Source organism: Mytilus galloprovincialis, chromosome 12 (assembly GCF_965363235.1).
Source record: "Mytilus galloprovincialis chromosome 12, xbMytGall1.hap1.1, whole genome shotgun sequence".
NCBI lineage: Eukaryota > Metazoa > Mollusca > Bivalvia > Mytilida > Mytilidae > Mytilus > Mytilus galloprovincialis.
The window spans coordinates 25372341-25398585 of record NC_134849.1 but is presented as its reverse complement, the minus strand read 5'-3'; the positions used below and the strand labels follow the sequence as shown (position 1 = coordinate 25398585).

Sequence of the window (26245 nt, the reverse complement as noted above, 5' to 3'; positions counted from 1 at the left end):
GCCCGTATGGAGAACACACTTATAACAAAACAAAGTTATTTCCCGACTATGCAAGACCCTAATTGCTAGTCCAGGTCATTTAAAACCAGCCTCGTTGTTATATTCCTGGTATCCTAGTTTTTTATGCGGGTGCTACGAAACAGAATGAGTTAACATAATCTGATCCATCCCGCCTTGAAAAAACCTAAAAGAGGAAAGATGGTTATCGTTTGTAACCCATAACCATTCGCTTTGAGGCCACATTGCATCAATGCATTCTTATCATTAGCCTGTCTTACTGAAGTGTCAGATATTTCAATGTTTATTTTGAATAGATGTTAAGCAATTAGAAGGAATTATTTTTTTCTCAAAATACAATTAAAATGGATGTCTCTGATGACATTATCTGTCATCGTTTCCATTATTGTTTTGAAACCAGGCCATATTTTTAAATCTCTTTGTGCAACTATATTACTTCAAGGTCACATTTTTGTAATTCTTCTAGTTGAAATATGCGGTTAATCTCGAGATTGATTTGATCGTCTTTACAATCAAACATTCATGATACAACGTAGAACAGAAATGTTATAATGATGTAAAATACATTTTATATACGTTTGAGTGTGCAAATTTAAGGTTTACAGAATGGGGTTACATGTACTTTTTTGTGTGTCTTTGCTTGTTTGCTTTATCTTTAACGGGTTGGTTGTATAGTTGTTTGTTGTACAGTGAAACCTGTTTAAACCGAACCTCTTCGGATCTTAAGATTTTGTTCGGTTTTGGCCGATGTTCGGTTTTATCAGGTTCACAACGCACATTATTTGATATGACGGTGCTTAAGAACACGTTTGGTTTATACAGGTTTTCGGTTTATACATGATTCGGTTTAGTCAGGTTTCACTGTAGCTTGAATTGTGTCCAAATGATTTTTCCAAGCTCATGTAAAATTACAAAGACGTGGAAGAACTGCCAATGAAGACTTAACTCATTGTTTAATAGGCTGCCAATGAAGACTTAACTCATTGTTTAATAGGGACAGTTTTATTTTTTTGTCACATACTGATCTAACTCCCATACACAATCACATTATTACTACTCCCGATTGTGAATGACAGACACATATATTGTTACAGAGTTGCTGTTTCAATCACCGACCAGGACTCGTAAAATTTTACCAAAGAAGAACAATGTATGTGAATTTAAATATTTGTTTTGTATATTTTGTGGTATTTGGAGCGTTTTGTTGGTATTTCGATTGTAAATATTTTGATCCTACCTACCTTATTCTTTCAAGATTGTCTTAGTATAAGAAATAATCCAAAATAACTGGTGTTAGAACATAATGAAGGTATCTATATTTGGTTAAAAAATAATTAATTACATAATTTGCTATAATATCATATTAAATTTAATGTTTATATATGTCATAGGCCTTATGACCATGTATTGCACATGTGTTTGTGCTACTGAATTTTTGTTTAAATATATATTGTCGTAATTGCAATGCAGATGCATTCCTAATTTCAATTTAAAATAATTCTTTATGCTGTCTTGAACATCGGGTTTGTGTCTGTCGTTCCGATTATTATTGCAAAATCATAAAGTAATTTGCAACCGTGTACACCCTATTTCTTCATTTGTGATACCTGCAGTACCAATAACCTCCATTATGATTTGTATATACGCTGTCTGATACATGTTGCCTCAGCAGTACACATGGCTTCTAATAGGATTTGTATTTCATTTTCTGCAGAATTTCATTCATATTTAATTACAAAAGAAATTTCATTATTTATTAGTGCACAATCGTGAAAGAATGCCTTCATAGTAAAATCACATGTTTAAACTTAAGATTGTACCTTAACATTTAGGTTCAGACCCAACTGCTATCAATATTCCAAATTCTCCATCATAAATATTTACATCAATATGCAGTTGAAAGATGCTTATAATGAAACAAGCACTTTACTAAATGCATGGTATGTAAAACGTCTCCCCTAAACTATTACCTTGTTTAAAAATTCTTTTAAACAGCATATGATTTTAAAATTTAGAAAAAATACTATTGCGTCATCATTAATAGTAAACTTACATGTTACTACTCGTGATAATTAACAAAATAATAGGCTTTTACAGAAAACAGATGATTAACCATGGAAACAGAAGTTTTAATTACCCTTTCTCTGTTAATTGTATAATTTTTACCATTAACAAAACATCTTTATAAATAACCCTTTAAACTTTTAAGTTTGGTTAAATGGATTGAACTCGAGCTATAATTTACACATTGGTTGTTTAGATATTTGAGAGTTCGGACAAATTTAGATACATTGTTCTTGAACTGTTAGCATACACATATCTCCATATGAGTAGCTAACTGTTTGAGAAAAATCCGCTTAAAAAAAGCTAAGGTCCCAAATTTCCCAGGTAAAGATAACCTTAAATGTATTTGGCGATTGGCGACTTTAATGTTACTTTTACTGGTGGACGCCTTCCTCCCATCCAATACATAAAAGGTTGGTTATCATCTGACATGCTGAACACAATTGCAAATACCATCATTAGCAGAACACTGGTTGTGCATAAGATTGGCAATCGTGTACACGATCACAAACCATTTTATTGCTATTTCACCAGATACCCTAATACTTTCAGACTCACAAACCGGTAAAACATATACACTCACATACAGGCATATCTATACACCCAAAAGCTATAAGAAAATGTGGCATGAGTGCCAATGAGACAACTCTCCACCCGGCTGTTTTCAGCACTAATGTATAAAAATAGAAGTCATTGTTGTATACATTTTAATCCCAAATTATTTATTTCACCTTAATTAGTATATCTTGCCTTATTTGGAATATATAGTCTACATTTGCATACAACTAAATGTTATAATTGGACATCGATTGTACTTTGTATAACCAAACACGAAGATTCAAAACTTGAAGTATGCTTAAACTATTAATCAAATGAAAATGACTAAGAGAGTGGTGTTTATCAGGTTTAGCCAGCTGTTAAACCAAGTTTAAACTTCCATTCTTTTACATGAGAAATTGAATGTGCCAATTCAGGATTATGACAGTAGTTTCCAAGTTGTTTCATGTATTTGAGGTTTTGATTTTGACATTTGATAAAGGACGTTCTCTTTTAAATTTTTCCATTTTTTTTGCTGTTTTTACTTTTTTCTTTGAGATTTCTAGTTAATAAATCTTTAAATTCCAAGACTTTTTTTTCTCTCAGGTTTTGATTGGACGTATTGGTCAACAAGGCAGCCAAGAACAAGACATGTCGCAACTAACGCGAGATTTGTTTGACAGCATGGAACGCGAGACAGATTTAAAAGACCAACTTCAATTTGCAGAAGAAGAGGTAAAGGACCTCCGAAGGAAAAAAGACGAGCTTGATGAAGAAAATGAAAATTTGAGCGTTCAGTTAAAAAAGATGTCTGCCTCTAAAATAACGAAATATAAGGACAGCAAGAAACTGGATGACCCTGATTTTACGGAAGAGGAAATAGAGTTGAAAGTTCATTTGGAATTAAATGAACAAGAACTAATGGTTGCCCGACGTAAAATACAAGATCTAGAAAACGAAAATGAAAATTTGTTAGAGCAGTCTAAAGTTTTGAAAGACGAATTATCACATAAGGAACATTTACTGGCTCTTCCACAACCGCCACTCTCTCCAAACACCTATTACGAAGAGAGGTTGAAGGAAATGAATTTCGGAGCTGATGAACTGAGATGGAAAATAATCGAAAAAGACCGAGAAATCGAAAAACTGTCTGCAGAAGTATTACAAACTCGCCAATCAAAACTGCGTAAAAGTCGATCGCTTGAAACTGATTTCTATGGAGAACGCAAGAAACTTTTAGATCTCGATTTGTCAGAAAACGTTGATTTTAGAGATAAAGTAATTAGTGAGGCACGCGGTACACATTCTCCAGAACAATTACAGCATCACAAACCATATACAACTTGTAATGACAGCAGAGATAATAAGAATCAAGAAATAAATAAATCGCCCGATGATGGAATCAATTCTTCTTTTGCCATTCAAACTCAGTTTTATTCTAGAAGTAAGTTAAGAGAACCTTTAAACTCTTTAAATCAAAGCTTTTCAAACGATAATTTGGAACAGCTTAAAACGTTACAAGATAGCGTTGATAATTTACAAGAGAAAATAACTAAATTGGAAGCAGAAAATGTGAGTTTGAAAGAAAAGTTTACACCGGAAACGGAAGATACGGAAGGGGAGACAAGAGAAGAATTGATGGACAAAATACTAGACATGGAAGATGATGCTGGTAAGTGAATCATTTATTTATTAAGATATGAAAAACATATTTGTAGGTGTATACAATGTCATATCATAAAATGTCTTGTGCAGAATTTCATGAATGAGTCCATGCAATTTTCTACTTTAAATCCTTACCCTTTTAACACATGCCAATAGGGATAAGAAACAATACGATATTTACAAATTCATTTATGTCGATTTTAAAAAGGTGTAAAGACGGCCACATTATGATCTTTTAAACTGTCTACCTGTTAAACTCTCTGAAAAGAGGCATACTGTCGAGGGAAAAAGGGGTTCGGTCCTTTGTTGTCGTCCTAGTGGTTTGTAAGCGATTAATATTCTGCTTCAGATTATTTTATTTTTCGGAAGGCTTATAAAAGGTAAGCTGATACTTTAAAGTTAGAACTTATTATCTGTGGCCACATGTTTTCATATGTGGCCTCCAGTTTAATAATATAAACAAAATTCGAATCATGATTCGCAACTTTTTGAATTTGTCTACATAATTGGTGACATATCCTATAGATACAGTAAAGTTTTTTTTTAATATGAATGTTCTACGTGTTGATAATATAATGTGATTTGTCAAACAAGAATTTGTATATACCACATGATTTTATGACTATGTTGTGTAATAATGTTACAAAAATAAGAACGACAGAGAATGATAAATAGGACGCCTTCGACAGAACTGGAATACGAATATTATCTATCCTATTGCATTGATGTGGGCTCTATGCTTCATATCATACATCATCGTTGAACATTACGTAACAACGGCACTTTCACTCATCTCAAAAACTCCATTAGTGTCTCCTCAATAGATTTAAAGTAAATAGATAACGAATAGAATTGAGGATGGAATCAAGGAATGTGTCAACCCGACAATAGAGCAAACAACAGCTCAAGGTCACCATAGTGTCTTGAACGCAGCGAAAAAATCCTGCACCCGAAAGCATACTTCAGCCAGTTCCTTAACAACAGTGTATACTAGTTTTAAGTATTTTCTAGTAACAAGATTGACAAAAGCGAAAAATACGTATATTAAGGTGGTACCTAACATTACAGGGAGATAACTCTGTAAAATCAGCTAAACGTTTTAATTACGTTGTGTTTTAAAGGAATATTAAGCTTCTCAATGATCAAAATGAGTGTTTATCAAACTGCTATATAACCAGTGTAATTTTTCTGATAAAACGGTTGGTTCAAATTTTTTGAAATTTTTATATTTTTGTCAAAGGGGCAAAGTAAATACTTTGTTAAAAATTAATGAAAATTAAACGAGCAAAATTAATTTTAATGAAAGTGTTGGGTACCACCTTAAGTCAGTGTTCATTAAAAGAACAAATAAAACGTATTTTGAAACATGTTATCGTGCCTTTAGTGGAATACGTATTTGATAAAAGGTTAACCCATGCTTCAATAATATTGTATAATTGAGTAACTGTAAGTGTACCCTTGTTAAATCGTTTTTTTTTTCTTTAATTGGCCTTTTTAACTTTTTTGGATTCGAGCGTCACTGGTGAGTCTTTTGTGGACGAAGCGCGCGTCTGGCGTATATAATAAATTTAGTCCTGGTATCTATGATGAGTTTATTCTCTCTTGAAGTATCTTCCCATCAAATACACTGGAAGAGAATAAAACGCCCAAACAACGTATTAACATTTATATTTCATAACAATGATAAGGAGATACACCCCGCTAACAAAGAAAAATCTTCCCCCAAAAAGTTAAAATTATGACAAGACAAACATTCATGTTTTTTTAACACTGATACTTAATTTATTAGTCTAAAGCTGTTATCATTACATTATTTGTACAGCTTCACGAAAAAGGTGCCCTGATATATTAATATCTTTAAGAACAAGGTGTCTGAAAGATAAATTTTACTTAATAATGTGGCAGTTAATTTCATACTTTTAAAACATATATAAATGTAAATGCTAACTGGTAATGACGTATTCCGGATTTGACTGTTGCGTGACGTTGTAATCGTGTTATTGTACCAGAGGGACAGTCAAACTCATAAATCGAAAATAAAGTGACAACGCCATGGCCAAATATGAAAAGGACAAACAGACAAACAAAAGTACACATGACACAACATAGAAAACTAAAAAATAAGCAACACGAACCCCATCAAAAACTAGGGTGATCTCAGGTGCTCCGGAAAGGTAAGCAGATCCTGCTCCACATGTTGAACCCGTCGTGTTTCTCATGTTATTACAAATCCGGTAAATAGTCTAATTTGGTAGGTCACATTCATGAAAGGGAAAGGGATTGTAGTTACGACGTAAGGAACATATCCTGTATCATTTGTGAAACGGTGATTCCATAACGGTCAACCATCTCGTAAGAAATTTACCTGTCATCAGGTGCGTATACAGCCATCTAAAATCCGGGGTTCCAACCCCCTGAACCCATATGAAACGTTGACATAATTAAGTAAAAAAAAAAACACCAACAGATTGAAGCTTAAGGAGGGTTCCAACCCTGGAACACCCTTTTTGTACACCAATCCCTTAGTCCTTTATATTTTAAAACGAAAATTTACTGTAATATTATCATTTGTATTAAAAGATGTATTCTTAAAAAGTCCTATTTACATACAGTATACTGAACAGTTTCTGGGTAATGTAAAACAATCATTAGCTGAACAAATTCTGATTAGCGATCAGAATCCTGTCTTTAAAGTCATTCGCAATGTGAGGTACCAACGAAACAATATTATGTGTAACCATATAGCATAACCTTTAATACTTTTTATTCATTTAAACGAATAGTCTATATCTGAATTGCATTCGTTTCTAGTTTGTATCTCCTATTTTAATATGACCGACAACGTTCTTCTATTTTACGAACAAACTGAAAGATATCAGAAATTTAATTTGAACTTTCCTTGGTTTGTATATAGACACATGGTTTCTCAGTATCTAGTAGAAGTTGTGTCAACGGCACAAACAAAATAGTTGTATAGACAGCCAATAACTGTCAGATATATGATCGTCCCGTAGATAGACAGATCGCAATTATTGTTAAAAATATAAATTACTTTAGAATTAGAAACTACAGTTACTACCACAACAAAACAACATCATAAAGAAGAGATACATCGCAAAGGTTGTAATCACAAGCCATAGTTGGAGAAAAATGATAAACAAACTGGGTTATATAAATAAACCGATTAGATAAGAAACAGTTCACAATTCACCATACAGAAACTTAGATTGACCATCATGAACTTGATAAAAAGAATAAACAATAACAAAAAAAAAACATCGGGAATAAAAATCAGTCCGTGATGAACTCAAGTGCTCCGAACGAGAAGGCAGTTAGAATAATTCACGAATGTTATAAATAAATCACTACTGTTACTACAACTGGTTCAACATAATATTGATGTTCTGGGTCATTATCTATATGTTTATCTTATAAACATGAACTGTTCCACGCAAACAATAGACACAGTACCTACATTCATTCATGTTTGTCTTGTACTTCTAACTATTTAGGTAGCAGTACATACGTTAGTTGTGATCCTTGAACTTTTTATGACTTTAAGATAAAGGATCTACAAAGAGATACATTAGTAATACATCTAATTACCCTTGCTTATTCTTCTATCTGCATGTGTTGGGAGAACCATGATCGGGGTCAGTTATTTATCTTACCATGTTTCTGTTTACTCTTGAATAATTTAGATTACTATGTGTTTGGGTTTGCTATCTCTGCATTTTACTCGTTATATGTATTTATAAATCTTTGATATCGTTAACGACTATTTTAAAATCCATCTGTAAATATAACCTGTTTCATTTTAATCTCATTATATATAATCAATTAGCGTTTCTTTGCGTTGAAATGAATGATGTATTTTTTTTTAAAAGGTAAAAAGAATTAAAAGATCAATTTATGTTTTGTCCTGATTTTTTTCATTTAATTTTGGGTTTGGTGTTCACATTGGCTATCAAATTGTTTTATCTATGATGAGTTTATTTTCGGCTATTTAAAGTGTATGGCTACTAGTTTCATTTTGTCATCAAAGATCGTGAAAACATTGTTGAATAATCGTTAGTTAGTTAAGATATCATTCGATTATACTAATTATGACTTCAAAGTACATGTTTTCGCGGTCTCTGATCTTAAATATTACAGTTTGATCAGGTTATTCCCGGTTATGTTCTTTTCCCAGTTGTGACGGTTTGACTGAATAAGAATAAGCATGGCAGTCTATACATGCATAACGAGAGAAGCTTATCATGCCTACGCCCTCGGTCTTTCTTTTCTTTGAGTTTATGCTATTTCCTCGGTTTCGAATTGTTAACTTGATCATGTTGATTTGTCTTTTCCATGATGAATGTTGCGAGATTTGACCATCGATAAAGTGCTTCGCCTTAATTGATCATTATAACCATAATAACATTTGCAATACTATTACGCAACACACTTGTTCAAAGTACGTTAGTAAGTTATTTGTTTACACTGGCCCAAGTATAAAATTTAAACAAGAACTATAAAAGACGACAAAGTACAAATAACTCCAGAGTAACAATTGCAACGCACTTTACTGTCTATACTTTAGATGTTCAGATTGGATAATTGAAATTGACATGTTTGCCTAAAATAACCTGCTTTTCTAAATCTGTTGACTTAATAATATGAATTGTTTGTTCCTCTTATAAGAAATAATTGACAGGTTTGTTTATTGCTTAATGGTTCACTGAACAACGAAGTACTAATTTACGTTATTTTTGTGTTGTATATTAGAAATGAAGAAATTCTTAGCTGTTGGTAAAGACATATGATTGTACTCTAATTAAGGGAGGAGACGTGATGTATTTTGATTTGATTGTGACGTTTTTTTTTAGACAAAAGTACAGTCGTCTGTTGTTTGATTTTACCGATTATGTTCTACTCACAATCGTTACATTTTGACTTGAGTGTGGATCGCATGGTGGTGATTCAGGTATAGCTGAAAGGTGCTTACTCAGCAACGCACCGGTCTCGCTTCTTTAACGAATATTTGAAAATCGGTAAATTACTGTTGCCTGAATTTACCTCCATTATTTTTCTATTTCTATCGATATGTTTGCAACGTCGATGATGTTTTAAAAATGTTCAGACAAATTGATAGTTTATACTTATATTGTACAGTAAAACCTGCTTAAGAGACCACCTGTATTAAACATTAATCTGTATTAAAAGACCATTAATTTTAGATCCTCGTTAGTGCATTTCATACAGATTGAACCTTTATTAAAAAAAACACCTGTCGTAAGAGACCATTAATAACATTAACGGTACCAGATGCGCACCTCGACAACACATGTCTCTCCAGTGATACTCGTGGCCAAAATATTTGAAATCCAAAGCTTATATAAAAGAGGCAGAGCAATAATCCAAAAGATCCAAAAAGAATAGCCAAATCCGTGAAAGGAATCAGAGCTTTGCATGAGGGAGATACATTCCTTAATTTATAATAATTTCTAACATTTTGTAACGTGGTCTCATAAAACAGGTTTCACTGTAGTTGTTAATCATTCAAATTTATTTACATTGTCCGTTTCTCTGCGGCTAATGAGCTTTGAATGTGCCCCCGGTATCGTCCGCCTGTTTGATGTTAACTTAAATTACCAATGGTTTGCAATCTGTATAAATACAATATGTATTATGTATTTAGACTATTACATAGATATAAGAAGATGTGGTTGGAGTGTCAATAAGACAACTCACCATCGAATCCACAATTTGTAAAAAGTAAATCATTATACACAGCCTTCAACACGGAGTCTTGACTAACATCGAACATAAAGTTATAAAGGGACCAAAATTTACAAGTGTTCAACAATTCCAACAGAACAACCAACGGTCTAATAAATGTTCATTGTCGCTTTACGTAAACGTAAATAAGCATTAGAACGGTACAAGCCATATAATAGTATTGAATTCAAAGACAGTTCGATGTTCGATATTGGATGCGTGGATAATTATCTAATTAAAGTTGTTAATTTATGTGTCATTGGGTCTCTTATGGAGAGTTGTCTCATTGACAATCATACCGCATCTTCTTTTTTTAAAAGTTTTCAAGCAGTTAATAATATTGGAAAATTTGTTAGGAATTTCTTGTTCGTGGGTATACTAATACACAGTATTAGAATGATCCCAGCAATATCATTTCTCATTTGCTTACTTTAATGCTATTATTCTCAAAACGAAACTGGATAATTATATATAAATACGAAACCCAAATAATAGTTCTTACTTATCATCCAATCATCCAATTTAGTACCAGCTGATTTTTTTTTTCTATTTAAAGTCCTAAAAAGTGTATAGATATGATGTTGGAATGACTGGTTTTCATTTTAAATGCATGAGTTATGATAATAAAACAAATTCTTAAATTGGTAAAAACATTGAAGTAATGAATTACATATTTTCAAAGCGGAGTTAGAGTGTAGATTGCAATAGAGGTGTAATATGCATTGTATATAAATTCAACTTATATAATCTCGTTAAAATAATAATATGTTAAAATAATCTTTAACAATGTAGTTTTTATAATGAGCAAAATTTAAGTCTGGATTGATCATAACACGTTACCTTGATTGACAGTTAAATATTTTTGGGATATGATTTCAGTGGTAATTCAATTATCTTTGTATACCTGAAGCGTTAGGTCATACGTTTATAACATTATAACTATCTAACTCTTACACCATATAAAATAATTTACTTAATTACTTGTTCAGTGGTTATAGCATGAGTAAATCCCTAAACTACAAAGAAAATGGTTGGAAAAGGGAACAAACTTCAAAAGCCGTCAACAACCAAATTGACATTGAACGTTGTGGATGTGGAAGCTTGACTATCCTTGTTTAACAGTATATATTTATATTTAACATTGACATAAGGCGTGATGTTTGGCTAGCCACGCAACCAGATTCAACCCACCACTCCATCTTGAAATGTCCTGTTCCAAGTCAGGTATATGGCAGTTGTTATCTAATAGTTCGTTTCTTTGTATTTTGCATTGTTGTTTGATTTGTGTTGCACTTGTGTTCTGTTATATTGTTTTTTCCTATAATAGTTGATTTGTTTCCTCGGTTTTAGTTTGTGGCCCGGATTAGTTTTCTCGTAATCGATTAAAGACCTTTGAACAGCGGCATACACTGTTGCCTGTATTTGTGTCATTAAATACTTTATGTTTCGAATTAAATAATGTCATCGCATATACAGGCATATTGCTTAACGCAGACTTAAGAAGTTTATTTATTTGAAATACAAAAATTCTGAAGGAATGAACAAAGAATATAGAAAAGGTAAAAGTAATCATAACTTCTTAAAAGGTTAAGGGATAGCATATTGACTTGGTACATTATTCGTTGTCAGGAACAATTAACCTTATAGATTTAAGAAGATATGTATAGACAGGAAATTGTATAAAAAACTCGGAATGGACGTAAACATGATTGTTGTTTGGTGTTTAATGCAATTTTCAGTACTTTAACATATTTCATGGCTGCCAACTTGTTTTGATGGAGGACTTAGACAATTCGGCCACCAAGGTCCCTCGTACCAAACTATAATATATAGAGGTTCTGATATAATAACTAAAAGTTCACTTCAAGTCTGTAGCTAAGAGCTGAGATTCATTTATTACGGTTTTGTGCTACTCTATTATTTTGGCAAACATAGATTCTTGAAGAAAGTTAAATCAATTGTAATTGCAATAAGTGTCCCCGTTTACTAACTTGCTCATAATTAAATTGACGTAGAAGTATGTATTAAGGGGTAATATATTTATTGCTTTTAGACATAAACAACTACATGCCGAAATGATATATACTTCTTTTTGTTACATCAGTTGATAGGTAAACGTTAGCACAACAAGGAAGTTCTCTTTGGAATAAAAACGAGAATTAAATATTTGGTTGGCGGTATTTTATTTTATTCATTTATCAGCTGCATGGTGAAAACTTGTCAAATTTTGTTAATTAATGAGTTATCTGATTTATAGCTTGCTCTTTGGTGTGAGGCAAGGGTCCGTGTTGAAGACCGTACTTTGACCTATAATAGTTTACTATGAAATTCGTTAACTAATGTATTAACTGATTTATAGCTTGCTGTTCTGTGTGAGCCTTCGGTCCATGTGGAAGACACAAATTGTGACTTGGATAGAGTTGTTAATTGGCACTCATACCACATCTTCTATATCTATTTGTATCTTCCTAATGTTTAAAATTGTTTAGCTGAAATTAATTCCTTCCATATTCACAACTACGAGTTCAAATGTATATTTGAGTTTGTGAGTGCGAGGTTCTAAACATGGCCAGACATGGCTGGGGGAAAATTAATAATGGATTTTCGCCTCAAGTTGTAATACCACCATTGATTTTCCCCTATTAGTCTTTGTTAAATTGGCACTTTTAAAAAAATTGTACAGTATTTACCTTTATTTCAACCAAAGAAATACTTTGCATGTATAAAGTTTAATCCTTTCCAGTGCTACAGTAAAAATTTCACACTACATTTCATTGCATATAAGAAAGTAACCATCACCGGAAGTAAACAACCCAATTTTTATACTGTTATTTACTGGTTACCTGCTTTGGTAAACTATTTTATAAGACCATCAAATCAAAAAGGAATGATGCTTTGAGACACCCAACATACATATTTATGACTCAGAAAAATTTAAGTGCATTGAAATGCAGGGTTAATTTTCTACAACTGTCAAATTTAAAGGAATATTTTTTTAGACCTTCTTTCGTATACAACCGGATGTGACGTATCATTATTTGGTGGTATTACACCTTAAGGAACGGCATAAATTATTAGATAAACACTGCTTCTGTTGGTACTACTGCTGGGGTACTTTCCGCAGATATTTTACATTTTTTGTTTACATTTTTATAACAATTGAATTATTATCCACATATTACAGTTTTTATTATTTACTTTTGGCAGCCACATTCACAAACAGATTTTACAATCTTCATTTTTGTTCCATTGATTCCAGAATCTCATTAACCCAGATTTATGTTCATCAGAGGAAAGGTTATTTCATTCTGAATCAAAGAAGCATACATGAAAGTAGTTCTTTTGCGTATCTTGGTTATGTGTAATACAGGCGCCTATTGATTCTTAAGTTGATTCTAAGATCTCGTATTAGTTTCACCAATTATATGATGTTTTTAATTCTTACATCAATTTGTTGCTAATTGCTCTTTATGCTTTCCTGAATTGCCATTCAGAAAGTGTTCGTACCCTTTGCCTGTTCATATCGTTAAAACATATAGGAGTGTGTTCAAAGTACAAAAAGTTGAAACTTATACGAGTGTATTCAAAGTACAAAAAAGTCGCGTTTCTTGTATGTTTAGAATGGTTGATAATTAAGGCGACCGTAGTTTGCCGACTTTTAAATTGTGTAAATCAATTGGGAAAGGGAGTTGGATAAATAAAAATAATGAGGGATCTCGCCGTTTCAGAATGGAATGCATTCTGGGTAATATTTTCAAATGTGTACACCAAATCGTCCTGATTGGGTAAAAACGTCAGACACAATGGAAGTTCAACCAATGGCATGCAGTTATTTTCATTTTAGCATACGAACATTAAAATTATCGATAGTCCATTAGATTCTGACACGATAATGGCATTTGCAAGTATTATATGTTATCAAATTTCAGTCTATTTTCTCTTAGTATTACTAGTATGTAGTCTGGTAGTAGTTGATGATATATTTCGTGCTATATTGACAAGATATACTCGTCCTCCTGAACTCAATTATAGAGATATCATTGCATGTTAAAGCACAAAGAAACATTGATAAAAATAGAAGTAGAAGTGCATTTACTCTTTTTTTTGTCGGTTTATGTTCCTCAGATTTTTGTTTTAGTTATTGTGTTTTAGGCTGTCTGATTTTTAGTCTATAGGTTTGTGTCTTCCTATTCGATCCTATTTATAGTTTGAATGCACGGAATCTATACCCTTTTTTCTTTCAATCGTTTGAACTGAATACTAGATCTTAACAATGAATTAGAAAAGCTATGAAGTATTTCAAACTTTGATATGAGGCAAATAGAAATGTTGAAGCAGTTAACCCATATTATAAATACATTTTGTATATATATAGTATTCATCATAGTTCAATTTTACCTTTAGAAACACCTGTCCTTTTTGTTGACTTAAACCATCTGTTGCTACAAATTCTCATGCTATTTGGCTAACATCCATGAAACCTATAATTCATAAAAATTTCTTAATAATTCTTTGAAGATGTGTTCTTTGGCATATTCATTGTTTTGTTGTCGAACGATAAAGAAATGCTCCAAATATCTGAGACTAGATATTCTTATATCTTCAATTTCGGATAGATATTTATTTTGGCATTTACAATATTTGTAAACAGCATTATTCTTTTTAACTTTACATATTGAATTTTGAAAGAGCTTTTTTGAATAAGATGCATAGACTGTCATGGCAATTGATATAAAACTAACACAATTTCGGTTTGAAGGAATATCAGATTTAACTACCAATATAAAAAAATAAAAACTAGTACGTCGGGTTATGTATATCACAAATTTCTCAAAAAAAAGCACAACACTTATTTCTTAGAAATCTTCTGTGGTACGATAGAGTACTGTTCAGTCAGCTATAATAGCAAATACAAATTCAAATATCTCTTTTACTATAATGCCAACGAACGGCTTAAACAATGATCATAATTTATACTGCATAGTAAGATATGAAAGGCCCTCTAAAATTGTTTGTCTGATTTTCAGTGGTTGTCGTTTATTGATAAGTATTTTTTTAGTTTCTCGTTTTTTTTATATAGATAAGACCGTTGGTTTTCCCGTTGAATGATTTTTACACTTGTAATTTTTGGAGCCCTTTATAGCGTGCTGTTTGGTGTGAGCCACGGCTCCGTGTTTAAAACCGTTCTTTGACTTATAATGGTTTGCTCTTACAAATTGTGACTTGAATGAATTGTTGTCTCATTGACACCCTTACCACATCTTATATCTGATTAAAATATACAAACGAATAAAACAGCTCTCTACCAAAGACCAATGAACAAGGTTGTTAACAGTTTCCCGAATAACCTTCCATAAATGGAAAAAAACCAAGTACATATAAATCCCCCTGATAGAGTTATTTAATGAAACACTATATCGTTGCGATATTCTTGGTGTTTGAATAAATACTATGTGCTAATATTGTTAATATGGGTTATTAGGTCAAATAGATACCAGTTATACATTTATCTCACCCCACGAGCCAACATAAATTACCAAAATTATACTTCCGTATCAGAGAACATAAATTTAATTGAAGTCTGTTCCGTGACTATGTAAGATTGAATAATCTTATCAATAATATATGTATATATATATGCGTGCATCGGTATATTGTGGATCGCGGAAGGAAAGTTTCCGTCTTGACGATCTTGTGCACACACTCTATTACCTGCTATCGTTAAAGCAGATGCAACACGTAAGAAAGATCCAAATCTGCTGTACACGATTTCAAACTCCATTGTATTTCATTAGCAATCGGAAACACAGACATAAATCTGCTAAATACGATAACAAAAACGATTCGCCGTTTTAGAATCTATTGCATTCTAAGTAATACTTTTAGAAGTGTATACCAACATGTCATGATTAGATCAAAACCTCTAAAAATGGAAATTCAACCAATGACGTGGGGTTATTTTTATTTTATTGAACGAACAATGAAATTACCCATAATCCTTTAGATTCTTAATTGTTCAGAGTAAAAATCATGAACAGATCTAGTTGTATCTGCCATAATGATAGAGGGTAAAAATTTGTGGTAAATGGAAATCTAAAGTTTGATTGTTTCAAAACGTGTTTCAGATTAGATGTAGTTTGCTTTATTGGATGCACCACTGTAGAATTGTTGTAGCTTCTTATAGAACTTTGCACAGCATCTTTTATTCATACAGAGAACAATCAACACAATAAGGGATGATAACTTCTATCTAGAGGGACTTATCAGTTGGTGGAATAATTTCAATTAGAAATATGATTTACTAAAAGGGCATTAAAAATCCGAAGTCAGGAAATATGCATGCCTATTCATTTTTACCATTCCAAAGCACATTATAGCAACCTCAACAACATGGTTATTTTAGTTACGACAAGTGTATGGTTCGTTCCAATATGACATGTGGCAAAGCAAAATGTGTGCCGTATGTTTTTCTTGCTATCAAATTTTTTTCTGTTGGACAATTCTGTAAATATAGTACTTGTAAAATAAATATTCCCAAAATACAAAATATTTTGCAATTTTTAAATTCTTTCTTCAATGTTTTTTTTAGACTTTTTAAGAAAGCGAGATAAAAATCGAATCAGTTAATCTTATCAATGAAATCCTCCAGGTTAAACCACCATCGATAAATCTCTAGCATCTGGTTACTCCACCTCATCAGCTTCAAGCCTGATTGTTTATCATAATTACCGTATCACGTGATATTAAACGAGGTAAAAACCAACACCTTGAGTAGAAGTTAATTGTTCTCTTAAGTTTTAAGGAATTATTTTGTTATTTGTCAGTGGCAATGGAATTAATTTTATAAAATGTTCAAAAGGTAAGACACGTTGATGTTTTATATCAAAGTTACAACTTCCCTTGCTTAAAGTGATTATTGACCGCAATTACAATGTTATTTGTCTAACGTGACTTCTGATCAGCATCAACATTTCCCCTTCCTTACGTTAATTATGACTTCAACATTATTTGGTTGTGTAATTGAATTTATTTATTTGGTTTAAAAATCTTATTATAAAATATACTGCAAAATCGTTCGTTCAAACAATGTTACAAGTATTTTATTTTTCACCAAGAGATAATGGTTATTGCAAATGGATCGATTTTAATACTTAAGGCGGGGGATGTTGCAGCTTTTCGATTTCTTTTTATGATTAAGCATCATATATGCATAGTATTATTACATTTGATGAAACCTTGTTGTAAATGGCAAAAGCATTTGCCGTTATTCTTTAACAGATTTTGCGAAGGTTTTAATGCTCTTTTTCTTTGAACTTGTTTTGGCTTTCGAACTTTATTTTATCTGAGCGTCACTGGTGAATCTTACTTAGACAAAACGCGCGTCTAGCGTATTAAATTATAAGCCTGGCACTTTGATAGCTATTATTGTTTCTTAGTCCTGTCATGTAATGTTGTCATTTCAATATTATATTACATTGCCATAAAAGCAGGACGTTTGGCTAGCCACAACACCAGGTTCAACCAACTATTTTTTTATAAAATGTCCTGTACCAAGTTAAGAACATGGCCATTGTTATAGTATAGTTCGTTTCTGTGTGTGTTTCATTTTAGTATTTCTGTTGTGTCGTTGTTCTCCTCTTATATTTGGTGCGTTTCCCTCAGTTTTAGTTTTTAACCCGGATTTGTTTTTTTTTCTCAATCGATTAATGAATTTCGAACAGCGATATACTACTGTTGCCTTTATTTAATATCTCAACACCTGTTTCAGGGACTGACCGTAGAAGTATTTTATTTCAATTTTGATTTTTCTATCAGCTTTATATTTGTTTGGCCACAGTATGCTAATTATTTTCATTGTGTATAAGTTATATTTATGAGGGAAAACATAAAGTACAGCACTAGCCAGAAATTAATTATCTTGAAAACCCGATCTTACAAAATCGTGATATCAAAATGTATGGACAAGTTTTTGAGGAATAATAGGATAGAATGCGTACATAAATGTAATATGCATGTGCTCTATTACACCGGAAAGTTTTTAATATTGATAATGTAAACTCGGAATGACTTATAATAAATGTTCAGGTAAAAAAGATAAACACCTTTTTTAATGAGCTACCTAAGTTTCATTTTTACAGCGGATATTTGTCATATTTCCTTCTCTTTTGTACTTTACACAAGAGTTTACCTACCTTTAAAATTAATATAGGGCTTCAAATGCCTCCTTCAAAGTGTTGTGTCACTCTAACAACACCCTATTAAAAAAAAACGTGAAACAAAAATATTAATTATACTATTAATAATTTTATCAACAGTAATGTAAAATCAATTGTGAGGACTATTGAATTGATAGAGTGATGAATTTATTCTTAATGATTGTAAAGAGATATAAGAAGATGTAGTATGAGTTCCAATGAGACAACTCTCCATCCAAGTCACAATTTGTAAAAGAAAAAAAAACATTATAGGTCAAACTACGGTCTTCAACACAGAGCCTTGGCTCACACCAAACAGTAAGCTACAAAGGGCCCGTAAAATGACTCGTGTAGTGTAAAACAGAAAAACAAACGGTCTAATACATATGAAAACATGAAACGAGAATCACTTATGAACCACATCAACAAACGACAACTACATTGCGAAGGACAACAACTTATGAATTGATGTTATGGCTCACATGGCTAAAGACAACAGTACCACTGATTATTTGCTATTTCTATCTAACTGATTCATTAATCTATGCTGGGGATCATTGACGTCAACTCGAATAGATGAACAAATGAGCTCATTATATAATTCATATTGTCTGTGCTTTTCAAATGATTCTCACCTGCATTTGTTATTTGTAAGATAATCATTTTATCAAAGCTCCACCTTGAAATATTACTTTTAAAACAATTCTATTTGTCATACATACAATTCTTTATGATTTGATCTAATCAGACTATCTACTTTATAGCTACATAGTATTTGAACACCTGCAATCTTTGAATTATGTGCATTGTCAATACTGTTCTCATTCTTTCTCAATAGATTACTGTAGGGTAATCATACTAATTATTAAGTTTTCCTGTGTATTCATAAACAACAAAGTTAATCAGTTAGATTTGACAGACAATGTAATTATTAAAAAAGATTTATATATTCCAGATGATTTCCTTAATTTGTATTTCTTTGCATGTAGATAATTATGAAGATCTACATTGCGTAATTTTGTGACCACAACCTAATTATGTATCTGACAGTAGCTATTGTAACTCTTTTTTTCTTGTCTTATGTAACTCATCGGTTAAATATAGATTGAAATGCTCCTGGAAGAGTTTTTAAATACTGAGCAAGACAGATATAAACTTGTAAAAAGATTTGTTAAACTTTAGTAGATCATCTTTATTTTACCCAACGTTCAGTCAACGTATTTTACAGCAGAATCATTATGTTTTACTTATTCCTGTATTCTTTCATAATAAGGCAACGCATTTTATATCTAGAACATTTTAAGCTGTAAGTTTTCTCGTTTGAACTGTTTTACATTTGTGATTTCGGGACAATTTATAGCTGATTATGCAGCATATCATTTGCTCATTGTTGAAGGCCGTACGGTGGCCTATATTTGTTTATTTCTGTGTCATTTAGTCTCTTGTGGAGAGTTGTATCATTGGTAATAATATTCTTTTTTATAAGCATCCGATCTGAATCTTGGTACTAACCGCAAATTAATCGTACTATGAATTATTCGAATTGATTTGCAGTTTACCTTAATGTAAAATACACACCTACTTTTGCATATGTACTATTTCTGTACTTGAAATTTGTTGTACTGGAAATTTCCTTAAAATATTTTGTACTATTTCTTTACTTTGAAATTATTGTATTATTTAGTTACCTGAATTTTACCATACTTGATTTGTGCCTACAAGTTTGTACAGAAATAATACCAACAATATTCCATGTTTGGAAATTATAATTTTAAGAGATTTGAAATAGACAAACTTTCAAACTGCAGAAAAAGTAACGTGTAACCAAAAATCGGTAGTACTTAAATTTCAAGTACAAATCAAGTACTGTAAAATACAGATACCTAAATACTACAATAATTTCAAAGAAACAAAATAGAACTGAGTATTAAAAGTAGATTTCCAGTACTACATGTTTTTGGTACAGTAATAGTACCTTTGCAAAAGTAGCTGTGTACCTGAATGTAATATATGGTACATTTTTATTATTCTTTTAATTTTCAGTAGAAACTTTTCCTTAAGGCAGCAAGAAAATAATGATTTCTGTATATTTATAAGTCACAATAATACTCGTCCTACATATAGTTGGGCCACATTTAATATCCACTTCATATTATAAAAGTGTTATTGTTCTGTTTTTGTTCAACACATTGTTTCAAAACATGCATGATAAAACTCTAATCGGTATAAGAGAATGATGCATGAAGTTTTTAATGGTTCTTTTTGGAAATTACTAAGTAACTTGATATTTTTAACTATAAGATCAGGTTGAAATCATAGTTATAAGCATGTCAGCTGCATATAAAAGTTTAAAAATACACATAATCAACTCTAATGTAAACACGATAAACTTGTCATTAAATCTTCCATTTTTGAAAAACAATCGATCAAAAGATATTTAGAAATATTGCAAGCACTACAAAGAAACAAGTCAATTATTGTTTGACATTAATACGCACTGTTAGCTTTGTACCTCTTCATAATTGTTTTATAAATGACCCGTGATGACTTTACTCGTCTATCTTATAGCTATCATCGGACGCTGGTGTCAACTTTAATAGATGAAGAAATGAACTCATAATATAATTTTTACGAATAATGAGTACGTGCATTTATTATTTGTAGATAAATCAGTTTATCAAAGCTCCGCCTTGAAATATTACTTTTAAACAATCTTTTTTGTCATAAATACAATTCTTTTTGAGTTGTTCTAATCAGAATATCAACTTTGTAACTGCATAGTCAGCCATATAGAACATGCAATCTTTACATAATGGGTACTGTAGCTATAAAGCCAGCCGCAGAACACCTGCAATCCTTGTATTATATTCTCTGTCAATACTTTACCCTCTTGTCTCCATTAATTACTGTACGGTTATCATATTAAGGATGTTCGCTTCTCTGTTTTCAAATAACAAGCTTTTTAAAAGACTGTTATAAATTGTTGCGTTACCGATAACGGAAAATAAAAAGCAAGGAAATAATGATTGGTCGAGATATAATCAATCTAAATTTTGGCGGAAAATGTGTTTCTCTAGAAAACGTTCAACTTTGAAACCTTTTTTCTTTTAAAAGCTATGGATATATAGCAAAAAATTTTAACGGTTTTCAAAAATGGCTTTTTTAAAAATGAATATGTAATAAGATAATATTAGGGATAAGAGGGCACAACTTTAATTGGCACTACATGGATTTTTACAATATCTGACAAAACGTGAAAATCAAGAGTGGCAAACATCCCGAATTAGTGAGTTTTCCTGGATATGCATACTCAAAACGAGTTTATCGTCGATAATTGACAGACGATTTAATGCTTAAAAAGATGTTTACATCCCAACTGGTTCCCTTAATTTGTTTTTCATTGCATGTAGATAATTATGAAGATCTACATTACGTAATTTGGTGACCACATCCTCATTATGTATCTGACAGTAGTTATTGTTACTGTTTTATTTCTTGTCTTACGTAACTCATCTGTTAAATATAAAGTGTAATACCCTTGAAAGCTTTTTTTAAATACTAAGCCAGACAGCTATAAACTTGTATTTAGAATTGTTAACAATGAAAGCCATGTTATATACAATTTCGTTAGAGAATAACAGAGGGGTGAAAGATACCAGAGGGACATTCAAATTCATAGATAGAAAATAAACTGACAATGCCATGGCTTAAATAGAAAAGACAAGCAGACAAATAAAAGTACACAAGACACAACAAAGAAAACTAAAGACATAGCCACACGAACCCCACCAAAAAATGGGGTGATCTCAAATGCCCCGGCAGGGTAAGCAGATGCTGGTCCACATGTAAGAATCGACAACAACATATTGTAAATATCCGTTGAATTTGGTTATAAATTAAAAAAAAAAAAAAAACGATTGTCCAATAACAATAAAATTTCAAATACATGTATGTTATATATATTTAAGTTAATAATATGTACAGTTGTAGCCTCTCTTATAATCTGGCAGAAACTATCAGTCTTATTTCACCTTTAGAACAGTTTCTGGCAAAAGCTTGTTTGCCCTAACACAGCCTTGGAAGTTTTACTTTTAAACTGTTCAAGACTCAGGACATACCTTATATTACCTAAAGGTCTTTATTTACTTTTGGTGCGTTCCGTTCTTGTTTACATTTATTTCTTATAGTTGTACATAAAATACATTTGAACAATTCTACCCACGAAATACCCTGACAGTTTATCCAAAATCAGTTTCTGTACAGTTTTACATTAGAGCATGCATTATAGCTAGACAGTTCTACCCTAGAATAGATTAAAAATGTTCGAATATATAGAGTAGACCCGCCCTAGTGTTATTTATAGCAGTTATCTGGAAGTAATGAAGAGATTTATAAAACAAACACACATGTTCATAACTTCAAAACGAACTCTTCTTGTTATGCAGTTTTCTGTTTGACACATTACACTTTTTCGTCTTCAATTTTATCTATTCGTGTATTTGAAATGTGTCTAAAGAAAATGACCATCTCACATTATAAATTTCTTTTTGTTTCTATTAATGATGATAATTTTCGTTCACAACATGACAGATACTTATCAATTTGTAAATAAAGAAACAAGATACGACGATAGAAAGAATTAAACACAAAAGTTATATATTTTACGTTAATACTGCCGATCGCATATATTTTAATACTACTTTTACTTTACATCCCCGTAAATTATAATTTCAAAGGAAAAATATGCAGACAATAAAGTATATAGATGTACATTTAGGCATGTAAACTATTCTTTAGGCAGGTGTTCTGACAAGATGGTATGCTTTTTCACATATCATTCAAAGCAAAAATTGACATGAAAAAGTATGCACTTTTAAACCAAACAATAAAAGAACAATTATTAGTAAGTCGAAGGTAACGTGGTTCACATATTTCAACAATTTATTGCTTTCAAAAATTCTTCTTATAATCATATACTAAATAGTATGAATCATTTAACTGATAAAGAATTGGGAGGTGTAGAACCATATGTTATCTTAATTTGACAGCAGAAACCGGGTATTGTTCTGTATCTTTGCTTTAATATTTGGTTCTATATCCTCGTATAAATAAAAAAAGAGCATACAATTGTGAATGAAAAAAGGAAAAGCGTCAAAAAGACACCTACCCGAACAAAGAGCAGAAAATAGCCCGAGCCCACTAATGGGTCTTCAAACACAGTGAGAAAAAATTTACATGTGAATGTCAACCCTCTATTTATTAAATTAATATCTAAAATCACTGACACAACAAAATGTATATTTTTTCATTAATTTCACTTGTCTGTCATTTTTAAGTTTATTCATCGAAATGGACCAAAATTTAGTAAAACTGTACCGAAATGAATATATAATTTTTATTATGAAATCGTCATTCAGCTTCCATAATTGATGATGATATTATTTAATTAATACAATGAATAAACGCCATTCAAGACAAATACGAAATGATGAAAGTGTATAATTGTTCTGTTTTCGTACAACTGATGTTTCAAATGTATGAATGATAAACCTTAAACCGATATTAGTGAATTAGTGAATGGTGCATGAAGTTTTGTAAGTATCACCTTGGAAGAAAGCTTGGTTTTATCAATTGACTGTAAAAAGCAGTTTAAAACAAACATTAAGCATGTCAGCTGCATATCAAAAGTTATCAATACACATACTTAACTCTAATGTAAATACGATAAACTTGTTATAAAGTCTAAAATGCTTAATAACAATCGATTAAAATATACTTTGCAATCGATTAAAATGTACTTTGCATTATTGCAAACGCTTCAAGGAATTTTGTCAGTACTATTCTTTGAGGTAAATAAACATTTTCACTGGCCGTTTTCCGCTCTTTGTTCGGGTTTTTGACTCTTTGACACATTCCTGTTTCCATTCGAAATTGTATTATAACTTTTGTACCTTAATAGTACAACTGTGGTGGTGATTGTACTCATGTGAGACTTTACGAACAATTTACTTGTCTATGAGTTTAAATAACAATTGAAGATGAATGCGCTTTGTAATATTTTAACTACAGGGGTTATTTTCAGCAGTACTTTGTTTCTGAAAGGTAGTTCTTTCTTAGAAAACTTCAAACATGGGTTTAAAATTGGCATGTAGAAAGGTGGTACATGTACCATTCATGATATTCCTAGTTTCTATGAACTTAAACTAAAGTTGAAATATTAAGAAAGCCGTAAAAATTGTAAATTTTGTTGAATAGATGAGGATTTTAAATTGGTGGTCTCACACACAAAGGCCACACGTCAGCTTGATCATCTTCCAAACGTTATTAAGTTTAATATCATATTTGATACATTGAACAACTGGTACATTGTGTTTTGATATATCACTTTCATTTATGATAACACTTGGCAATATCATATCTTCTATATTTTCATATTTATTGGGTGTTTAATACTAGAAATGACTGTTACCGTTAAATTAATGGTTTATAAATGATCAATTCGGCGATGGGGTTCCCTTCGATAGTACATTGGAAGTAGCCCACCCTGATGAAATTGTCTATGATTATGGAGAGTGCTCATTTTAATCGGGTTAAGGAAGTATGATTCTGAAACCTCGTTTAAAAAAATATAGGAAGATGTGGTATGAGTGCCAATAAGACAACTCTCCATCAAAGTTACAATTCATAAAAGCAAACCATTATAGGTCAAAGTACGGTTTTCAACACCATGCCTTGGCTCACACCGAACAACAAACTATATAAGGTCCCAAAAATTACATGTTATAAACCATTCAAACGGGAAAACCAACGGTCTAATCTATATAAAAAATGCGACACGAGCAACACATCAACAAACGACGACTACTGAACATCAGATTCCTGGCTCAGGACAGGTACAAACAATTACAACGGATTTAAACTTTATAATGGTACCTAACCTTGTATGTTTAAACATAACTGTTCTTTGTTACTATCGCATGCCTTCGCATTTCACCATAAGGTCAAGAGAAAGCGGAAAATAAGCTGAAAGAATAGCGCTTGTTTGTTTGCATTGTCTACTACTGTACAGATGTACCGCACCTGCTTCCGTATATTTTAGGTTGCTTTGTATTTCTCTTTCGTTATAGTCCTGAATATTAATGTAAAAAAAAGGTGATCATTTAGCTGGAACATTAGACGATAATGTCGACATTTATATTCACGATGAATTAAACCTAAGAAGTAAGAAAACGTAAAGTTAGGCTATATAATACTGGAAAGCTTTTCTCGTACAAGGTATTCAAAGAAAGAAAACTTCAAAGTTTTGCGTCAAAACAATCTATAAATGTTAGTTAATTACCATAAAAATAAACGAATAAAATCTATATAATCGTTATCTTTTAGAACGTGTAATGTGCTATCTCAGTACAATAGCAAATAAAAAAAAAACAAGGTATCTGGTATACTTTTGAAGATAGCTTTTTAAAAAAAGGCTGTTAGATTAAAAGGTATTGTAATGAACTTGAACATGTGTAACAGATATTTGGTTGCGCTTTTCTTCAAAGTTGCTTTGTGCATAGCGTTTATAGGAACAGTAGATATTAATATGTTTTTGAAATCTGTCTTATATTGAAAAAAAAAATTGAAAATAACACTTTATGAATTTGTTGTGTCTGAAGCGCTTTTCTGGATATCATTTTCATACACAAATAGTTGAAACGAAATGATTCTTTTGAAGTGCAAGAAGCCAAATGGAAGTCTGAGCAACCCTCTACTGGGAACAGAAATAATCATTGCTGTCGATCTTTTTTGAATTATTTTATTTTAATAATGTTGATTATGATTCTTTGAATGTATGGCGTAGACACGTACACTGTCTTTTTTAACGCTTGTTTTTTTTTAAATTTGAACCGCCTTTAGTGTAGCTTTTTTTGTAGCTTTTTTGCGATGTATTGTCGGTTCTATCCCGACAAAACGAACACACATATTTTATTTTAATGGAGTACTGTGTTAAAACAAACCCTTGC

The 26245-nt window shown here is 31.6% G+C and overlaps 1 protein-coding gene across 2 annotated transcripts in view; it reads left to right on the top strand.

Annotated features, from left to right (window-relative positions):
* The window catches only part of LOC143055001 (uncharacterized), a 109052-nt gene that overhangs the window by 30687 nt on the left and 52120 nt on the right, over positions 1–26245 (top strand). For both annotated transcript variants that reach the window (XM_076228115.1, XM_076228114.1), the window contains exon 3: positions 3226–4291. In XM_076228115.1, the coding sequence (XP_076084230.1) occupies positions 3226–4291 (1066 nt within the window). The remainder of the gene's footprint in view (positions 1–3225; positions 4292–26245) is intronic.